At 37.0% G+C, this 16,066-nt stretch overlaps 1 protein-coding gene across 11 annotated transcripts in view; it reads right to left on the reverse strand.

Annotated features, from left to right (window-relative positions):
* BCAS3 (BCAS3 microtubule associated cell migration factor) overlaps positions 1-16,066 on the reverse strand; it is a 457,087-nt gene that overhangs the window by 278,545 nt on the left and 162,476 nt on the right. For all 11 annotated transcript variants that reach the window (XM_036451745.2, XM_036451750.2, XM_036451747.2 and 8 more), the window contains exon 16: positions 7,120-7,270. In XM_036451745.2, coding sequence (XP_036307638.1) covers positions 7,120-7,270 — 151 coding nt within the window. The remainder of the gene's footprint in view (positions 1-7,119; positions 7,271-16,066) is intronic.

Genomic DNA, 16,066 nt, shown 5'->3' on the forward strand with positions numbered 1-16,066 from the left:
ACCACATAAAGATTCCGATCTCTCAATCACATAGAGATGACATGCAGAAACGATCAGAAAATGCAAGGTTCAATACATTTCCACATGCCCACAAATACCTCCCAAGTGAAAAGGTTGCTGTTAGTTCACAGTGCCCGTCTTCCTTTAATTTTCGGCATGCTGCAGAACACCTGAACTAATCAAATTCTTTAAATGCTCCTGTGATCTGGAGCATGCAGGCATGAGTTGCTCTTTAGTGTATATTGTATCGATGCCGGGTACTCTCCTATCTCATTCCAAACACCAGACTACTCATTCGTTGTTAAAGAATTTGGTAGTTTTATCATAGTTCTTTATGACTTAAAAGGTTTCCTATGACCCTCAAAACCAACCAAGCAAAAATAAAACAAAACCTTTAAGTTTCTATATTTCAAAAGACTAGCTGATGTTCCCCACCTATAAAGCCGGTTTAGGTGTCCCTTGTATATAAACAGGGAACATATTTTTATCCTTCTTCAATCAAGTAAGGATAACACAGCTTAAGGAGAAATCAGAGGGCTGAGGAAACAGGGTGAGAACCTGCCTTAGAATGTACACTTGGCGTGTTCCCAATCTATATTCAACCACTTCTTACCCACTCCTACAGACTGGACCTCTGCCACGAACATGTAAGAGAAGAGCCCCAAACCCCAAGGAATTAAGAGTGACTGACGTAATTACTGAATTTGTATGGGTAGTGTCAGCTGTTCTTTTGAAATGTGCCTGCTTCATCTTCCCTCAATAGCAAAAGAATGAAAATATAAAGTCACAAAGGACAAGTCCCTGATCCAGCTGTCTTCACCTATGACTTTCTCCTCCCCCTCCCAAATCCCACAGTTGGAATTTTATATGGGATGATTAGAAGGAAGTAGAGGGTAAGAGTGGGAGTCTATGTTGAATTAAAATTGCCTATATGAATATATGCAACTCAATTTATCAAAGTCAGATATTAAGAATGTGTGTGTTTTTCAAACACTATGAAGATTTAGCAGATTTAACAATCCTGCTATATAAAACCTGTTCTCTTCATCATGAATATGTCCTTTTAAAGCTGAATTCTGATTGACAAACTCTAGGACTAATCAAGAGACTAAATATCAAGACATCTTTATTACAGACTTGTTGATTGGGCCATTGGTTCTGGAGATACTCAGAAAACCGGAAGGAACCGTGCATTAATCCTATGTAAGTCTTTAAACTCAAGCATTTTGTTGAATTCCACCTAGCGCCACCAAAGCTCTGTTCTTGCTAGCAAAAAACAAGGCAACTTGAGAAAGGTTCTTAGATGTAAGTAAAAAGGTTGATCTGAAATCCTCTATAACCTGAATCTAGTGCTAAAAATGCATTAGTAATGATTAGACTCAATCACCTGTTAACAAAATCATTGGAGTTTACGTTCTCTATGAAGACACTTTGAAAGTCCTATTTTATGACTTATCACACCCAATGAGAACTCAGGCACCATCACTTAACTGCCTCTAGAACGAGCAAATATAAATATTAAACATACTGAATAGAGAAAAAGCAGAAGAAAACTATACGACACCATGAGTAAAATTGTAAAGCCATCTTCTCTAACAGTATCTTCTAGGAGCCCTAACAACCCTGCTACATCCAGTGTGCCCTGTTAAAAAGCAACTGAAATGGACTCACATGCAACTAAATTAGTCCTTACGTCATTTTCCAGTGTTATTTGAATTTTTCTTTCACTTAGAAACTGCTCCCTACTAAAGAGACTATGGGACTATTGGCTCTCAAATTATTGATCTGTAGGGAAAACTATAAGGTAAACTGTCCAATTTGAGATATATTCAATGAGCAAATTTAAATTATATACTCAAGATTTTCATTAGAAAAACATTAGATAATATTCAAATTCTGGCAGATGTGGCAGAAAAGAAACTAGAACAGCATAAATAAGTTGTCGAATATCTGTAGAAAGTTATTTCTGACTTTTAATACATTATATAATATATTTTATCTCCCCCCCCCCCAAAAAAAAAAGAAATCCATAGATATATGGTAAAATGGAACAAACTATGGTGTGGTTTAAGTACTCTATTGATGCAGCACAAAAATTGAAAACTCAAACTGTGATAAGTATATTGCACATGTAAATATACCCATATCCATTCTAGTGAGAAAAAAATACTTTGTCCATAATTTTGTATCTGGAACCAAACATTTATAGCTTAGCTATCAAGGACAAATACCTAGAAGAGACAAAGCTGGGAGGTGGAGAATTATCGTGTGTTACTATACCAAATCTTTCCTATTAATTCTCAGAATTTTGACTATGTGATTTGGGGCTCAGGGAAAGTTGTTTAGACAAGGTAGACCTAATTAGTAAAAGGAATAGGCCATATAGTAAGCTGTCTTCAGTAAGCTATATGCCAATGACATTTATTCACCTTCACAAGCTCTAAAGGCAGATGTGGTCTACAAATTTCAGCCAGAGATAGCCAAATACATGCTATTAAATGCTGCCATTTCTAAATAAGCACAATCATCTACATTTCCTAGGTGGAAATTGCTCAGCACTGGCCTAGTGTTCAACAATGAGTGAGGCTTGGAAATCAGGTAATGGGATCAAAGGCGTGGTGGGAACTCATATACTGAGAGGCTGAAAGATTATCATCTATACATATAAATTTTTATTGTTCAGATGAAGAAACTGACCTAAGACACACAGTTAACAGGTGGCAGAACCAAGAGGAAAAGCCAGGGCTGCAGACTCCTTAGTCCATTTTCCCCACAACAATACCCTACCTACACCTACAGGGTCAAGCCCAAGGTTCCTAATATCTACCTCAAATTGCTCACAAAAAAAGTGAATAGGGGAGGGGAAAAGAGCAGGGAGCTGCTCCATTTAAGGAAAAGGAAACCAAATTATCTGTGTTTACTTCACTAAAATTGATCAGCTGTTGAAGAGCAAGGAAGTAAGTTCATTTCTATATTTTTTTTATTCCCATGAAATTACTCTGACCTCTTTTTGAAATTAACTCTTCTCTGCCTGTGCCCATAAAGTGAGATGTATATATTAATAATTTTAGATTTAATGCACATAAAATTAAGCATACTGAAAATGGTTTAGTAAACTTTTACATAGATAGGAAGCATTAAAATTTTTTTTACCACTTACATGATTCATTAACTCAACTAAATATCTACAAAACGCTGCTTAGTAAATCCCTACTATAAAAACTTAATACCCCCAACAAGAAACAATCCTTTAGCACCTGGTTTCATTTTTAATAGATGTGGAGAACTATTCCTATTTACAAGTGATAAAAACGTTATGGAGGCCTTCAATCTGAGACTGATGAAATGAATTCTGTTTGACTTGAGTGATTGTTGACCAAATGATTTCTAGCACTTCCTTTGCCTTCATCGGTGAACACTGTAGTGGGTTGAAGCAGCAGCTGTTGCCAAAATAGGCCTCATTTCCTCCAAATGCCGCTTCAAGGTACAGAACATGAAGGTGTAAGTACATCTGTCTTTTGCCATTTTAGTTCTACTGGCCTCATGCATGTCTTGGAGAAAGACAGATGGTCCGTGACACTGCGCAGGCATTCAGGGATATATATTTCCAAAAATAAGAGGGCAGATGTGAAACTTGGTAAGTACACGGTTGATCCCCTAACGGTTTGAATTGAGGCTGCTATCTCAATTCAGTTACTTAAATATAGGATCATAGGCAATCCGTGGAAATCTTTGTGCTAGAAATATAACTTTTTATTTGCTCCATGTCTATGACATGGAACAATTTGTTCTATTGACATGGAACAAATAAATGTTGATCTCACCTAAGGAAGTACATAACTTTTCTAGATAATGTAGAAAGTGCTGAGTTCTCTTTCTACATTATCCAAGTCAAATACTTCCTATTAATGTTATTTTTCATATGCTAGGAAAGGCACTTCATAGAAGCAGAGTTAGGAGGAAATTGACCCGGCCAGTGCTGCTCAGTTGGTTGAGCATCGTCCTATGTATGCACCAAGAGGTTGTTGGTTCATCCATTCCATTCCTGGTTAGAGAACATGCCCAGGTTGCCAGCTCACCCCCCAACTGGGGCATGCAGGAGGCAGCCAAATGATGTTTCTGTCTCTCTCCCTCTCAATTCCTCTCTCTATAAAAAATCAATAAAAAACATTTATTTTTTAAAGAGTGAATTAGCCAGCTGGCATGGCGCAGTGGTTGACCATTGGCCAGAAGGTCATGGTTCAATTCCCATTCAGGGCACATGCCAGGGTTGTGGACTCCATCCCCAGTGTGAGGTGTGCAGGAGGCAGCCGATCAATGATTCTTTCTTGCCACTGATGTGCCTTCCCCTTTCTCTCTCTCTCTCTCTCTTTCTCTCTCTCTCTCTCTCTCTTTCTCCTTCTTCTGAAATCAATAAAAACATTTTTTTTTAAAAGAGTACATTAGAATTTCCAGAATGAAAAGAGACCTGGAAAATGAAAAGCCCATTTGCTCATCACTCTGCTGACCTTAACGTGGCAATCAAATTTCTCAGAAAGTACAACAAAATTGAATTGGAAATAATGCAAATTAGCTAAGTGTAGTATTGAGAACTGGTCATAGAAAAAATTTTTTTAAATAAAACTAAAATAAAATAGAGCCTTTCAAATCTAATGAGATGAAATATAATATAAAATGTCTGGGATTTGTTTCAAATCTCTACATGTGTCAACAAATATAACCTTTGGTAAGGCAAATACATGTATTTCCATGTAAATGATAATGTTTAAGTTATAAAATCACAAATTACATTCTGAAAATTCTATGACCAAATGTTCGGGTGAATTATAGTAAAAATTTTAAACTAAGTACTCATTATAAGAAATATTAATTATTCTCTCTAAATGCTTTTATAAAAGACATGCTAAAAATTCAAAAACTTTGCAGAAATAAAGGTTTCATAATTGAGATAAAAAGTCTAGTAAAAAAAAAAGTCTAGTAAATAATGATACATGTATATTTAATTCATTAATAATTATTATATTAATTATAATAAAAGAGAGTCCAATATACATGCTTTAAAAATGTAGGATTTTGGGGGGAATAGGGACATATATGTAAAAAATAAAATAATAAAAATAATATTTCAAAAATGTAGGATTTGTAAACAACTTTTCAAAAAGAAAATAATACTAGACTAATGGGGTGATTATTTCATAAGTTACAAAAATGTCTAACTACCATGCTGCACACCTAAAATAATATAATACTGAATATCAACTGTAATTAAAAAAATAAAACATTTAAAATAAAAGGAAACAAAAATAATCTGAGTTTATAAAATATGGTTGCATAGAAAAAGACTAGATAATTCATAATTTCTCCCTGACTAAGAACAGAGAGAATGAAAAAGAGAGATTTTATTTGTTTTATGGAAATTTATAAATATATACAAAAGTAGGCTCATTTTCTACCCCTCCAACAAGTATTTTTTAATTAAATTCTAACATCATATGATTTCATGCGTATAATTACAGTCACTATAGAGAAAGGAGTTTATTTTAAAGAGAGCTAAGTCTTTGGATTATAAATAAAATAAAAAAAATAAAAAAATAAAAAAATAAAGCATGTCTATTAAGTTTTAAAAATAACAAACATAGCCAAAACCGGTTTGGCTCAGTGGATAGAGCGTCAGCCAGCGGACTGAAAGGTCCTGGGTTCGATTCCAACAAGGGCATGTACCCTGGTTGCAGGCTCATCCCCGGTAGGGGGTGTGCAAGAGGCAGCTGATCGATGACTCTCTCTCATCGATGTTTCTAGCTCTCTATCCCTCTCCCTTCTTCTCTGTACAAAATCAATAAAATATATTTTTAAAAAATAAAATAAAATAACAAACATAAACACTAGTAAAAACTAAAATCAATTTCAAGAATAATTCTGAACAGGAAAGAGTCAAAACCTCCTAAGTAGAATTTATACAATGCTGATTTTGGACCTACATTTGCTGTATTTTTTATTTCCCCCCACTTCATAGGCAACAAACTCAACTTTATTCCTGCATTGAGCAGAAGGATCATTTTATATACAAAAATGACTCTACTAGGGAGAGGGTCCATTTCAGTGTTATGATAGAATCTGGAGCTCAAAGGCCTGGTTCCTGAGAATGAGTAATTCTTCTCACAAAAATGACCTCCGGAAACATTTTACCACCGAGCAAACAATGTGAAGACAGCCAAATAATTAACCTCATCCTCCTGTGGGAAAGGCCCTGAAGGATACTTGAAGCCAAGAAAGGGTTTTTTCCTGACTAGCTGAATAATTTTTAGGCAGTTGTTCCATTTCAAATTAGGTTAAAGCCCAGAATTGCTTATTGATGAAAATAGGTAATTTGCGTATAGAGATATATACTTTCAGATATAAATTAATTTCAAAGTGATCACAAAATTGAATATCTGATATCTTAGACACAACACTTTATTTTTCAAGAACAAAAAAAATGTAATGATTTCTAGCAGGTAGGAATTGTTTTAAATTTTTAAATAGCTAAAATATGCACAAAGATATGAATTAAGTGAATCATCAAGTCTTTGAGGATGTTAACGACCAATCTTGAGTAAAGGCCAAATCTTACGATTCTGGCTTTTGAAAACTACCCTTTGCTCCACACTGTCCTAACAGTAAAGACAGGTAAATTATACCTCAATATAGATATTTTTTAAGAGTATTAGAAACATGGTTGTCATCTGAAGTTCTCATCTTAGTAGGTGTGTCTGTCAAAATTTGGAAGTCATTTGAAGTCCAGATCATGTCCACAAAAGCAAGAAAATGAAACTGTACTTTCAGACAAAGCCACAAGGCAGCAAGTAAAAGACTAATTAGCTAGATCTGGTTTTTATTAGCGAACACTCGTTTTCACAACTTGTCACTGCTTTGTTTTTTCTCCGAATGTGTGTGAACAGGGTTGTGTGCAAGTATATTTGTGCCTGTTCTATGCTTTGGACTTAACCTGCTACCATTAAGTATCATATGGACTGGAAATGAAAAACATAATCAAAAGCATCGAAACAAAAAGTATGCTTTCTTTTATGCATTCAATCGTCTAACACAGCTATTAAAAACGTGTCAAGCCTGAGGCCTTACCCTGTTCGTTTGGTGATGGTCCCCAACGTCATTGGCTGTTTGATTTGTGCAAGAGGCGTCAAGACCATCAAGCTGGGGAGAGGAGAGAGCCGAGGGTTGCCAGGGTTGTTGTTGGCAAAATTATTGTAGGAGTCTTGGCTGTTTAGTTTCCCTACAAAAAATAAGAATAAAGAAAAACATCACCAAGTTAAGTTTCCTTTTCTCATAGGTTTTAGTTTTACACTAACTCCACTCATCACTGAAGAAAAGTATCAAAGGCAGAATTCATTCTAAAAGAATCATGATTATAGCCGGGACCGGTTTGGCTCAGTGGATAGAGCGTAGGCCTGCAGACTGAAAGGTCCCAGGTTCGATTCCGGGCAGGGCATGTACCTTCGTTGCGGGCACATCCCCAGTAGGGGGTGTGCAAGAGGCAGCTGATCAATGATTCTCTCTCATCGATGTTTCTAACTCTCTCTCTCTCTCTCTTCCTCTCTGTAAAAAATCAATAAAATATATATTTTTTTAAAAAAGAATCATGATTATAAAGATGGGAGTTGGGGGAAACAAAGAACACTGGTTACACCAAGTGTGACTTACTCAGAAATAGAGACATTAGTCATTGGGGTTAGAGGAATAGAGGATACCGAACTGGATAGATGTTAAAATGGTTATTCCAATAATCAGTATGAAATGTAATCATAATATTATGGTGTTATAAAGAAATAGAGTAATGTTTAAGATATGTGATGTGAATTTTTAAAAATATATAATAATGAAATGAAACAAATTAAAGCAGATAAAACAAAAATCTATAAAGTTTAAAAGAAGTTTATCACAATCTTAAAAATGTGGGTTTATCATTTTTCCTGTTTGTTTTTTTAACCAGTGGACTCAAAATATTACCTATAGTATCTATTATTCCAATACTATAGTACTGAAACCATAAGCAAGGCAGGACCCATGATCTCTTTCATTTTTTCCATTTACCTGATATCCTGGCCTAATGATATGGCCTAAATTTATCAACTTAAATTTTGTTGAGCTGAAGTGTTATAGCAAATTGTAATGCTTTCTTATTATAAATAGAAATCACACATAGTCACTGAAAAGAAAGACCAGATAATAAGAAGGAAACATTCTGAAGAAGAACTACCTATTTGGACATTTATTTTTTCTCTATTATTTGTTATCACCTTCTTGCACCCTACAACTACAAAATTCCAGTAAGTTACAAAGTGTCCGTCAGCAGATGATTGGATCCAAAAACTATGGTACATCTACACAATGGAATACTATGCTGCCATAAAAAAGAAGGAATTCTCATCATTTGCAGCAACCTGGATGGAATTGGAGAACATCATGCTGAGTGAAATAAGCCAATCAATGAAAGAGAAACACCACATGACCTCACTCATTTGTGGATAATAAAGAGCATTATAAACTGATGAACCAAAAGATAGATATAGAGACAGTATATCAACAAGTAGACTGTCAAATTACAGCGGGGAGGGGAGGAAGATCTGGGGGAGATAATAGATCAACCGAAGGACTTTTATACCTGCATATAAGTACAACCAATGGACACAAAACTCTGGGGAGGGAGGGATGTATGGGAGGGAGGGAGGGGGGCAAAAAAAAAAAAAATCAATAAAATATATTTTAAAAAAATAAAAAATAAAATAAAAAGCTCATAGAAACATTGGCATACAATATTAGTATAAAGGCAGAAATTATTTTTACATTATCAGTTCTCTTTTTGATACAGGCATATCGAATTATAAAAGTTAGATCATTTGCTATTCTGAATTTCCATAATGCTTTGAAATGCTATCATGTTGGGAATTAGGTTCCTAAACAACTGATGACTTCCAAAATAGACATTGCATGAATCCCTGCCCAAGTATGCACAGCACTCGATAAGAAGACATTTTAAATTTCAAAGCTCTTACAAACCCCTGCTTAGTCACCTTTTTCTAAGAAGGCATCTCTGTAATAATAAATAATGGTTTTTGGGGGGGAGGGGGGGAGAAAGAGAGAAAGAGAAGAGGGAGGGGGGAGGAAGTATACTCAATTCCTTTCTTTCCAAAGATGGTGGAAGAGAGAGATAAAGATGTGAGAGAAACACATTGATTGGTTGCCTCCTGAACATGCCCTGACTAGGGCCGGGGCCGGGGAGGAGCTGCAACAGAGGTACGTGCCCTTGACCAGAACCCAACCCGGGACCCTTCAGTCTGCAGGGTGACGCTCTATCCATTGAGCCAAACCAGCCAGGGTGAGATCACTGAACTTTATAGATGGGCTAAGTCGTCTAGAAAAATGAACTGATTCACCAAGAAGCTCCAAATCTGTGGATCAGTTAGCCATGGCTTATCCTTCACTGGCTCACGAGGATAAAGAACAACCTCAGAATAGCATCAAAGGTACTTCAGACTTATCCCTCCCAGCCTGCTACTGTATTGTCAAGCAACACCCAAGTATTTATGGGATTTCACTCTTAGCATCTGTGTTTATTATGTAGCCTCTGAAATCCAGCCCTCATTGGACTTGGCTAAAAGAGTCAAGTAAGCCGGGGAGATTTTATGTTAAGAATAGAGGCAGTGTCTGTCTCCCATAGCAGTGCCCCCTTTCCTAGGGGTATACATTCCAAGACCCCCAGTGGATGCCTGAACCGCAGACAGTACCAAACCCTACACACACTATGTCTTTTCCTATACATACATACATACCAATGATAAAGCTCAACTTATCAATTAAGCACAGTTAATAAGATAACAATAAAATGTAACAATTATAGCCATATATATTGTAATAAAAGTTAGTTGACAGTGGTCTCTTTTTCTGGGCAAAGTGATTATTCACATCCCAGGCAGGACAAAGTGGGATAGTGTGAGATTTCAGCACACTGGTCAAAACAGCACACAATTTAAAACTTATGAACTCTTTCTGGAATTTTCCGTTTAATATTTTGGGACCACAGCTGACTGCAGATAAGAGAAGTTACGGAAAGCAAAACTGCAGGGGCCTGCTGTATTCTACAGGTATGGAAGGCACTTAGTAAAAGCAGCTTTAAAGGAAGAATAAATGTTAATAAAATGGTGAGCAATGACAAGGTTCAGGAAGGCAAACAGAGAGAAAGCTAATCTTCCTTCATGTAGTTTCCGTGAAGAGGTAAAACTCCAAATAGAAAGGGTTAAGTCAAGAGAACCCTGATAAAAAATGGCAGAGGTAATGGATGCAGAACACAGAGTTAAGAACTTTATGGCTAAAAAGAAGATATTGACATGATGAGATACTGTACCTGCAAAGGTCTCATTCAACATTTTTTCTTTCACTTCATACTTTTGAGCCTATTGGTATAAGGTTCTGTTCTAGTGCTGAATAAATAAGTCCAAGGGACTCCTAAAGAGTTTGTAACATAATGAGACAGAAAGATCTTATCTAATAGAAGAGTGATATGTAAATTGACCATCACTTCAACACACAAGATGGCTGCCCCCATGTGGTCAAAGATGGCCACCACAAGATGGCCAGCAATGAAGGGCAGGTGGAAGGGACCAGGCCTGCAGGGGAGGGCAGTTGGGGGCAATCAGGCCAGCAGGGGAGGGCAGTTGGGGGTGATCAAGCCTGCAGGGGAGGGCAGTTAAGGGCAAACAGGCTGGGAAAGCAGTTAGGCATCAATCAGGCTGACAGGGGAGTGATTATGGGGTGATCAGTCTGGCAGGCAGAAGCACTTAGGGGCAATCAGGAAGGCAGACAGGTGAGCAGTTGGGAGCCAGCAGTCCTGGATTGTGAGAGGGATACCCAACTGCCTGTTTAGGCGCAATCCTACCGGATCAGGCCTATACAGACAGTTGGACATCCCTCAAGGGGTCCCAGATTGGAGAGGGTACAGACTAGCCTGAGGGACATCCCCCTCCCCATGCACGAATTTTGTGCGCCAGGCCTCTAGTTATTTATAAACCAAAAATTTAAATGGAAGAAAACACGCTAATAAAGATGTCTGCAAAAGGTCTCAAAAACAAAAAAGATGTTTTTCTTGTTGTTGTGTTAAAGGACAACTTAAAAAAGGGTGGAAATGTTGAGCCCAGAGGAAAAAACTTGTATCACCTTCCCTTTACTTTTCTAATAGGAAATTAGAGGATGAGAGACACGTGGGCAATTACATCAGGAATTAGGAAAATGAGGAAACTGGCTTAGATAAGAAATCTCATTAGCTGATGTATAATGATCTTCATGTTAAAAAAAAAAAATACATTAAAACACATCAAATTTAAAAATGAAGTTCATACTCAATAAATCAAATACACAAAAATAGTATAAGAATCCTTCCTTCTTTTTGCTATTACTCAAAGTCTTTGGCTAAAAATTATTTTGCATTATCTTTTGTATCATGGACTTTCCTTGAAAATGTGGGGTGTGTGTGTGTGTGTGTGTGTGTGTATTCCCACACGCAAATAGTACAGGAAAATTTAGCCTTGTGAACTACAGAAAAAGAATTAATTTTGGAGGGAACTCAAAGGACTTCAGAAGATAGCCAGATGCAGGAATCCATAGCCTTCACTTCTCTGCTTAGTCTCATGTTGACTAGGCTGGGAGCCTAGCCTTTGATAACTTTAAGAACAGATCTTCAGACACTTCCTATGGTTATAGCAAAGCTAAATTTCCAAGCCAGAATTTTTCTTTATGTTCTTAAAATAATGAGGTTCCCTAGCATCCCAAGTCTTGCATGTGATGAAGTCTGTCCCTCTGCTTGTCCCTCCCTTTGTTCAATTTCCCCTTGTACAAAGAGCAAGAGTAGCACCATTTCTTTGCTGCATCTCTCAGGCATATATATTGTGTGTGTGTGTGTGTGTGTGTGTGTATATATATATATATATATATATATATATATATATATATATATATGCATATATATATAATTAGTAGTGACAGTGAAATTAAAAAATTTTGAGATCAGTGAAGAGTCACTACACAAACTTTAAATGTAACCTTTGCTAACCATTCTTGACTAGACATTTTTTCCCCCATTGTATAAGTACACTGAAAATAGCAGAAGATGGTTAATTGTAGTTTTAGTAGAGGGATTCATAAAAGCTTAAAATAGCTATTTCACACCCCATTATACTTTCAAATCCCAACTGGGACAAGACCTGTGAGTGACAAATGCCATGAGAATGGATATTCTCACAGTATCTCTGGCACAGCCAGAGGAAGTCCCAAAAATCTCATGAGAAAATAAGCTTTTCTAAGACTCTCATCCCAGTTTCTTGGGCTTGCTCTACACAGATAAACTTCCATAAGCCTTCGGGCTTTCGTGTCTTTATCCAAATCCACTAGAGCTTTGATCCTTGAGCGGTTTACCAGTCCCAGAGATAGAAGGAGTTGAGTTCCTTTGGGGGGCAAAAATTCCAAGTTCCAATCAAATTGCTTCTTAATACACGAAAGCAGCAGTTCTATTTAGGAATAGGAAATCATTGAAAAGTCAGAATTTATAAAGCATCCCTGGATGTTTAAAGCTAGGATACTTTGTTTTAGTTTCAATTGTTTATGTTATTATTGTTTTTAATGTTACAACAAAGCACTAAACCAAAACAGGTCACATTGGGGTTTAACCACTGACTCTCTGTATTTACTTGAACAAGACTGCATTTTTGAAAAATGAGAACAGCCTTGTGTGCTTTTCAAAAAAAAAAAATTATTCTACCTTTTTGATGAAGAATGCCTACAGACACCTTATATGGTAGGGGAAAAGTGACTCTCAACCAGAATATTAATACAGAATACCGCCATCAGTGTGTGATGTCGAACAGGGTATGGCCTGTTTACTAAAAGTTAGAGTAACTCCAAAATGCCATCTTCTCATTTATATTGTCCCAAGTATGGTCTCCAAAACATTCTATACTGCAAAAACACGCAGGAAAATGGGTTAGGTGGAGGATAAAAGTAAAGAACGAGAGTAACAATGAGCTTTGTTGCTGCACCAGAGGGATGGCTTGTCAGAGAGGCATATTCCCTAACCAGCCATCATTAACGGACTCACTTCCACAGGAAAAAAAGAAAAGAAATAAAAAAAAGACAGAGTCTGAAAACTCCGGACAAAAGAAATCCCTGCAGACAAAGTAAAAACAAATTAAAAGACCCATTATAAAACACAGATGCTACAAGGAAAATAAACTTTGTAAGATTTACTGGGCTTTGACAAACTTGAACGTTTGTGGAAAAGACATCAGCCACAACTCCCAGGTACTGTGGCTGCGGGGCTGGCCTCCTCCGTTTTATCCTCGCCCTCTCGGCAGAAGCGGCAGGCTGGTATTCTGAGCTTCTGAATGCAGAGATGTGAGAACATGTGCAAGTGGCAACCTGCCAGCTACAAGGAACCTCTGCAGCCAGCAGGATCCTGAGATTGTTGACCATTACCCCTTATGCTAAATATAAAAGTTAATGTCAGTGTGTCTCTGTCCATGTTTGCATTTCTTCTTAAGTGTAAACAAGAAATGGGAAAAATAAGGCATAAATGTAATGACATGCCTCCTTTCTCTCCTTACCCTTTAAAAATAATCTCCTTATCCTATCAAATTATGAGACAAAGTGAATAAAAGCAGTTACTGTATCATTAAGCAATCAAAGGCTCAGAGCTGTAGATCCGAAAGTACCTTTAAAAAGTATCCTATCAATGAGAAAGATAAAACTTTTTGTTAAAGGTTTCTAGAGGCACAAGCTACAGATGGTTGCCAATGGGGGGTCAAAGGAATATTCTAGTAACACAAGGTGTAAGAAACTAAGAACTATAATGGGGTAAAATGGAACAAATGTCATGTTTGGAGGATAAAGGAGCATTGCCCTTTGGGGTCATTAGGGATGTGAACAAATATAAATAAAGATTCATCTGTTTAAAAAAAAGCAAAAGGATTTCAGGCAGTGTGGACAGTGTCCTACAGGAGAGCAATGTTATCAGGAGGTCTGCAAAGTCTTCTCACTTCTTTATCCTTACCAGGGACACGTTAGGCACTCCGGTGCTCTGAAGGTTTACAGTAGCAGCTTTCCCATGGTATGTATTAGGCGCCGACAATAGTATCACATTCTGTTCTCATTGCTTTCCAACACACTCATCTACAAGATCTGCTGCTGTTCCAGGAATCGAGCCTCCCAGTCCGTGTCCTCGGGCTGCTACTATTTTGAATTCTTACGTTTTGAAATTGGATCAAATGAGGCCCACTGAAAGATGTGTAACCTGGACTCCTGAGAAGACACTTCTGAAGGAAAAAAAAGTCCTACTCCCGGCTATCTCATTATCGTCCTCCTTCCAAAAGCATCCCTGCTCTAAGCCCTCTACATGGTACCTACTCCCTACATATCTCTCCCACATGAAGCCCGGGTAATGAGTTCATAGGGGGCTTTTCTTGTGCTTTTTTGCTTTTCACTGTTTTGGTCTGCTTTTAACATGTTGTTGTGGAACTGTCTGGGATAAAAACCCAAAATATACTAGCAAGTTTAACTAAGTCACTGAAAAGCTCCCGATTTCTTGACTGTGTAAAAGAGGGAAGTGGCAGATCCTTTTGAAACACTCAGTGGAAATCTGGGCTCTGAAAAGTTCAAAACATGGCTTAGCTCTTGCTTGCCATCTAATTCAACATTAAAGCTTTCTCAGCTAAACACTTGATAATTATTTAATCAAAACCAAACAAAACCCTTTTTGGAAAAATGTAACAAGTACTCCGTGCAAATGGGCATTTCCTCAATGTGGGACATTTGGGGTTGGGATGGGAGTCTCTATTTCTAATTCCCTCCTCCCCTTTTTCTGCATGAGAATGACTTCCCAGCTGCCATTCCAGGACATTCACCCCCCTTTCTGACCTTTTCTCAGGCGTATTCCAGAATAATCTGTAATCTACTCAAGTAGGAAAAGGAAACAGCAGCGCCCTGGTGAGAAACAGTGCCTTCTGACCCACATACCAAACTGGGCGGAAGCAATGCTTGTTCACAGGAGCCAAGGAAGTAGAACATGCAATTAAAAGAAAATGAATAAAATATTTTTTTTTTTCCGTAAAAGGCTATTAACACAACAACCAGACAGTTTAGGTGACAGAGCTCAAGATGGAAAGAGTTCAAGGGCAATTCTGACTGGGCATTGTCTTGTTTCTCCCTGTAACTTTTTTGGGGGAACGATGGCTGGTGAAGTAAAAATACTGCAAACCTTTATGGATTTCAAGCAGAAACACTTGTTGCTTTTTCATGTAAACAGTTTATGGCACTATAGACACTACTATAGGTATTTTGGGGAGGGGTGGGAAGGTAAAAAGATAAATCTCCCACAAAAATCAATCTGAAAAGAAGGAAGGAATCTTTGTTGTTTTTGTTTTGTTTTTTGGTTTTTTTGCAAGATGGGGATTGAGGTTGTTAATATTGTCATCACTACACAACATAACAGACTACCCTGCATGGAACTTTGCTCTAGTGCTTACTAAATGTCAGCAGAATTAAAATGTCATGTTTTGGAGACCTGACACTGCACTAATTATTAAGTAATAATTCTATGTATATACGTTTATGCAAATATTTATACATATTTACGTAAATACATACATTTTAAACAAATAATTTTCTAGGTGGTTTTCCTTTTCTAGCCTTAACACATTTTACCAGTTATTATCTTAATGTGCTCATGACTATTATAGGCAAATTTGGATATTTTTTCCTTCTTTAAATTAAAATAAATTTCATACATTTAGGAAGTTCATTCATAAAAAAATTTAAAGTCAAAAAGAGGATTATCTATACTACTCCAAAAAGATATTAAATCAGGAATAGAATTAGAAGCCTTGGGAGGCAAAAATAAGCCTAAAAAGGGAGATTAGATCAAGAGCTAGAAACAATGTTTATAAAATGCCAAGAATAAAATTGGGGGAATGGTGTATAAAAAAATGTCCAGAAAGTTTCAGAGATACAAGTGTATGGGAAACACAAT

The sequence above is a fragment of the Pipistrellus kuhlii genome, unplaced genomic scaffold, assembly GCF_014108245.1.
Source record: "Pipistrellus kuhlii isolate mPipKuh1 unplaced genomic scaffold, mPipKuh1.p scaffold_m20_p_22, whole genome shotgun sequence".
Lineage (NCBI taxonomy): Eukaryota > Metazoa > Chordata > Mammalia > Chiroptera > Vespertilionidae > Pipistrellus > Pipistrellus kuhlii.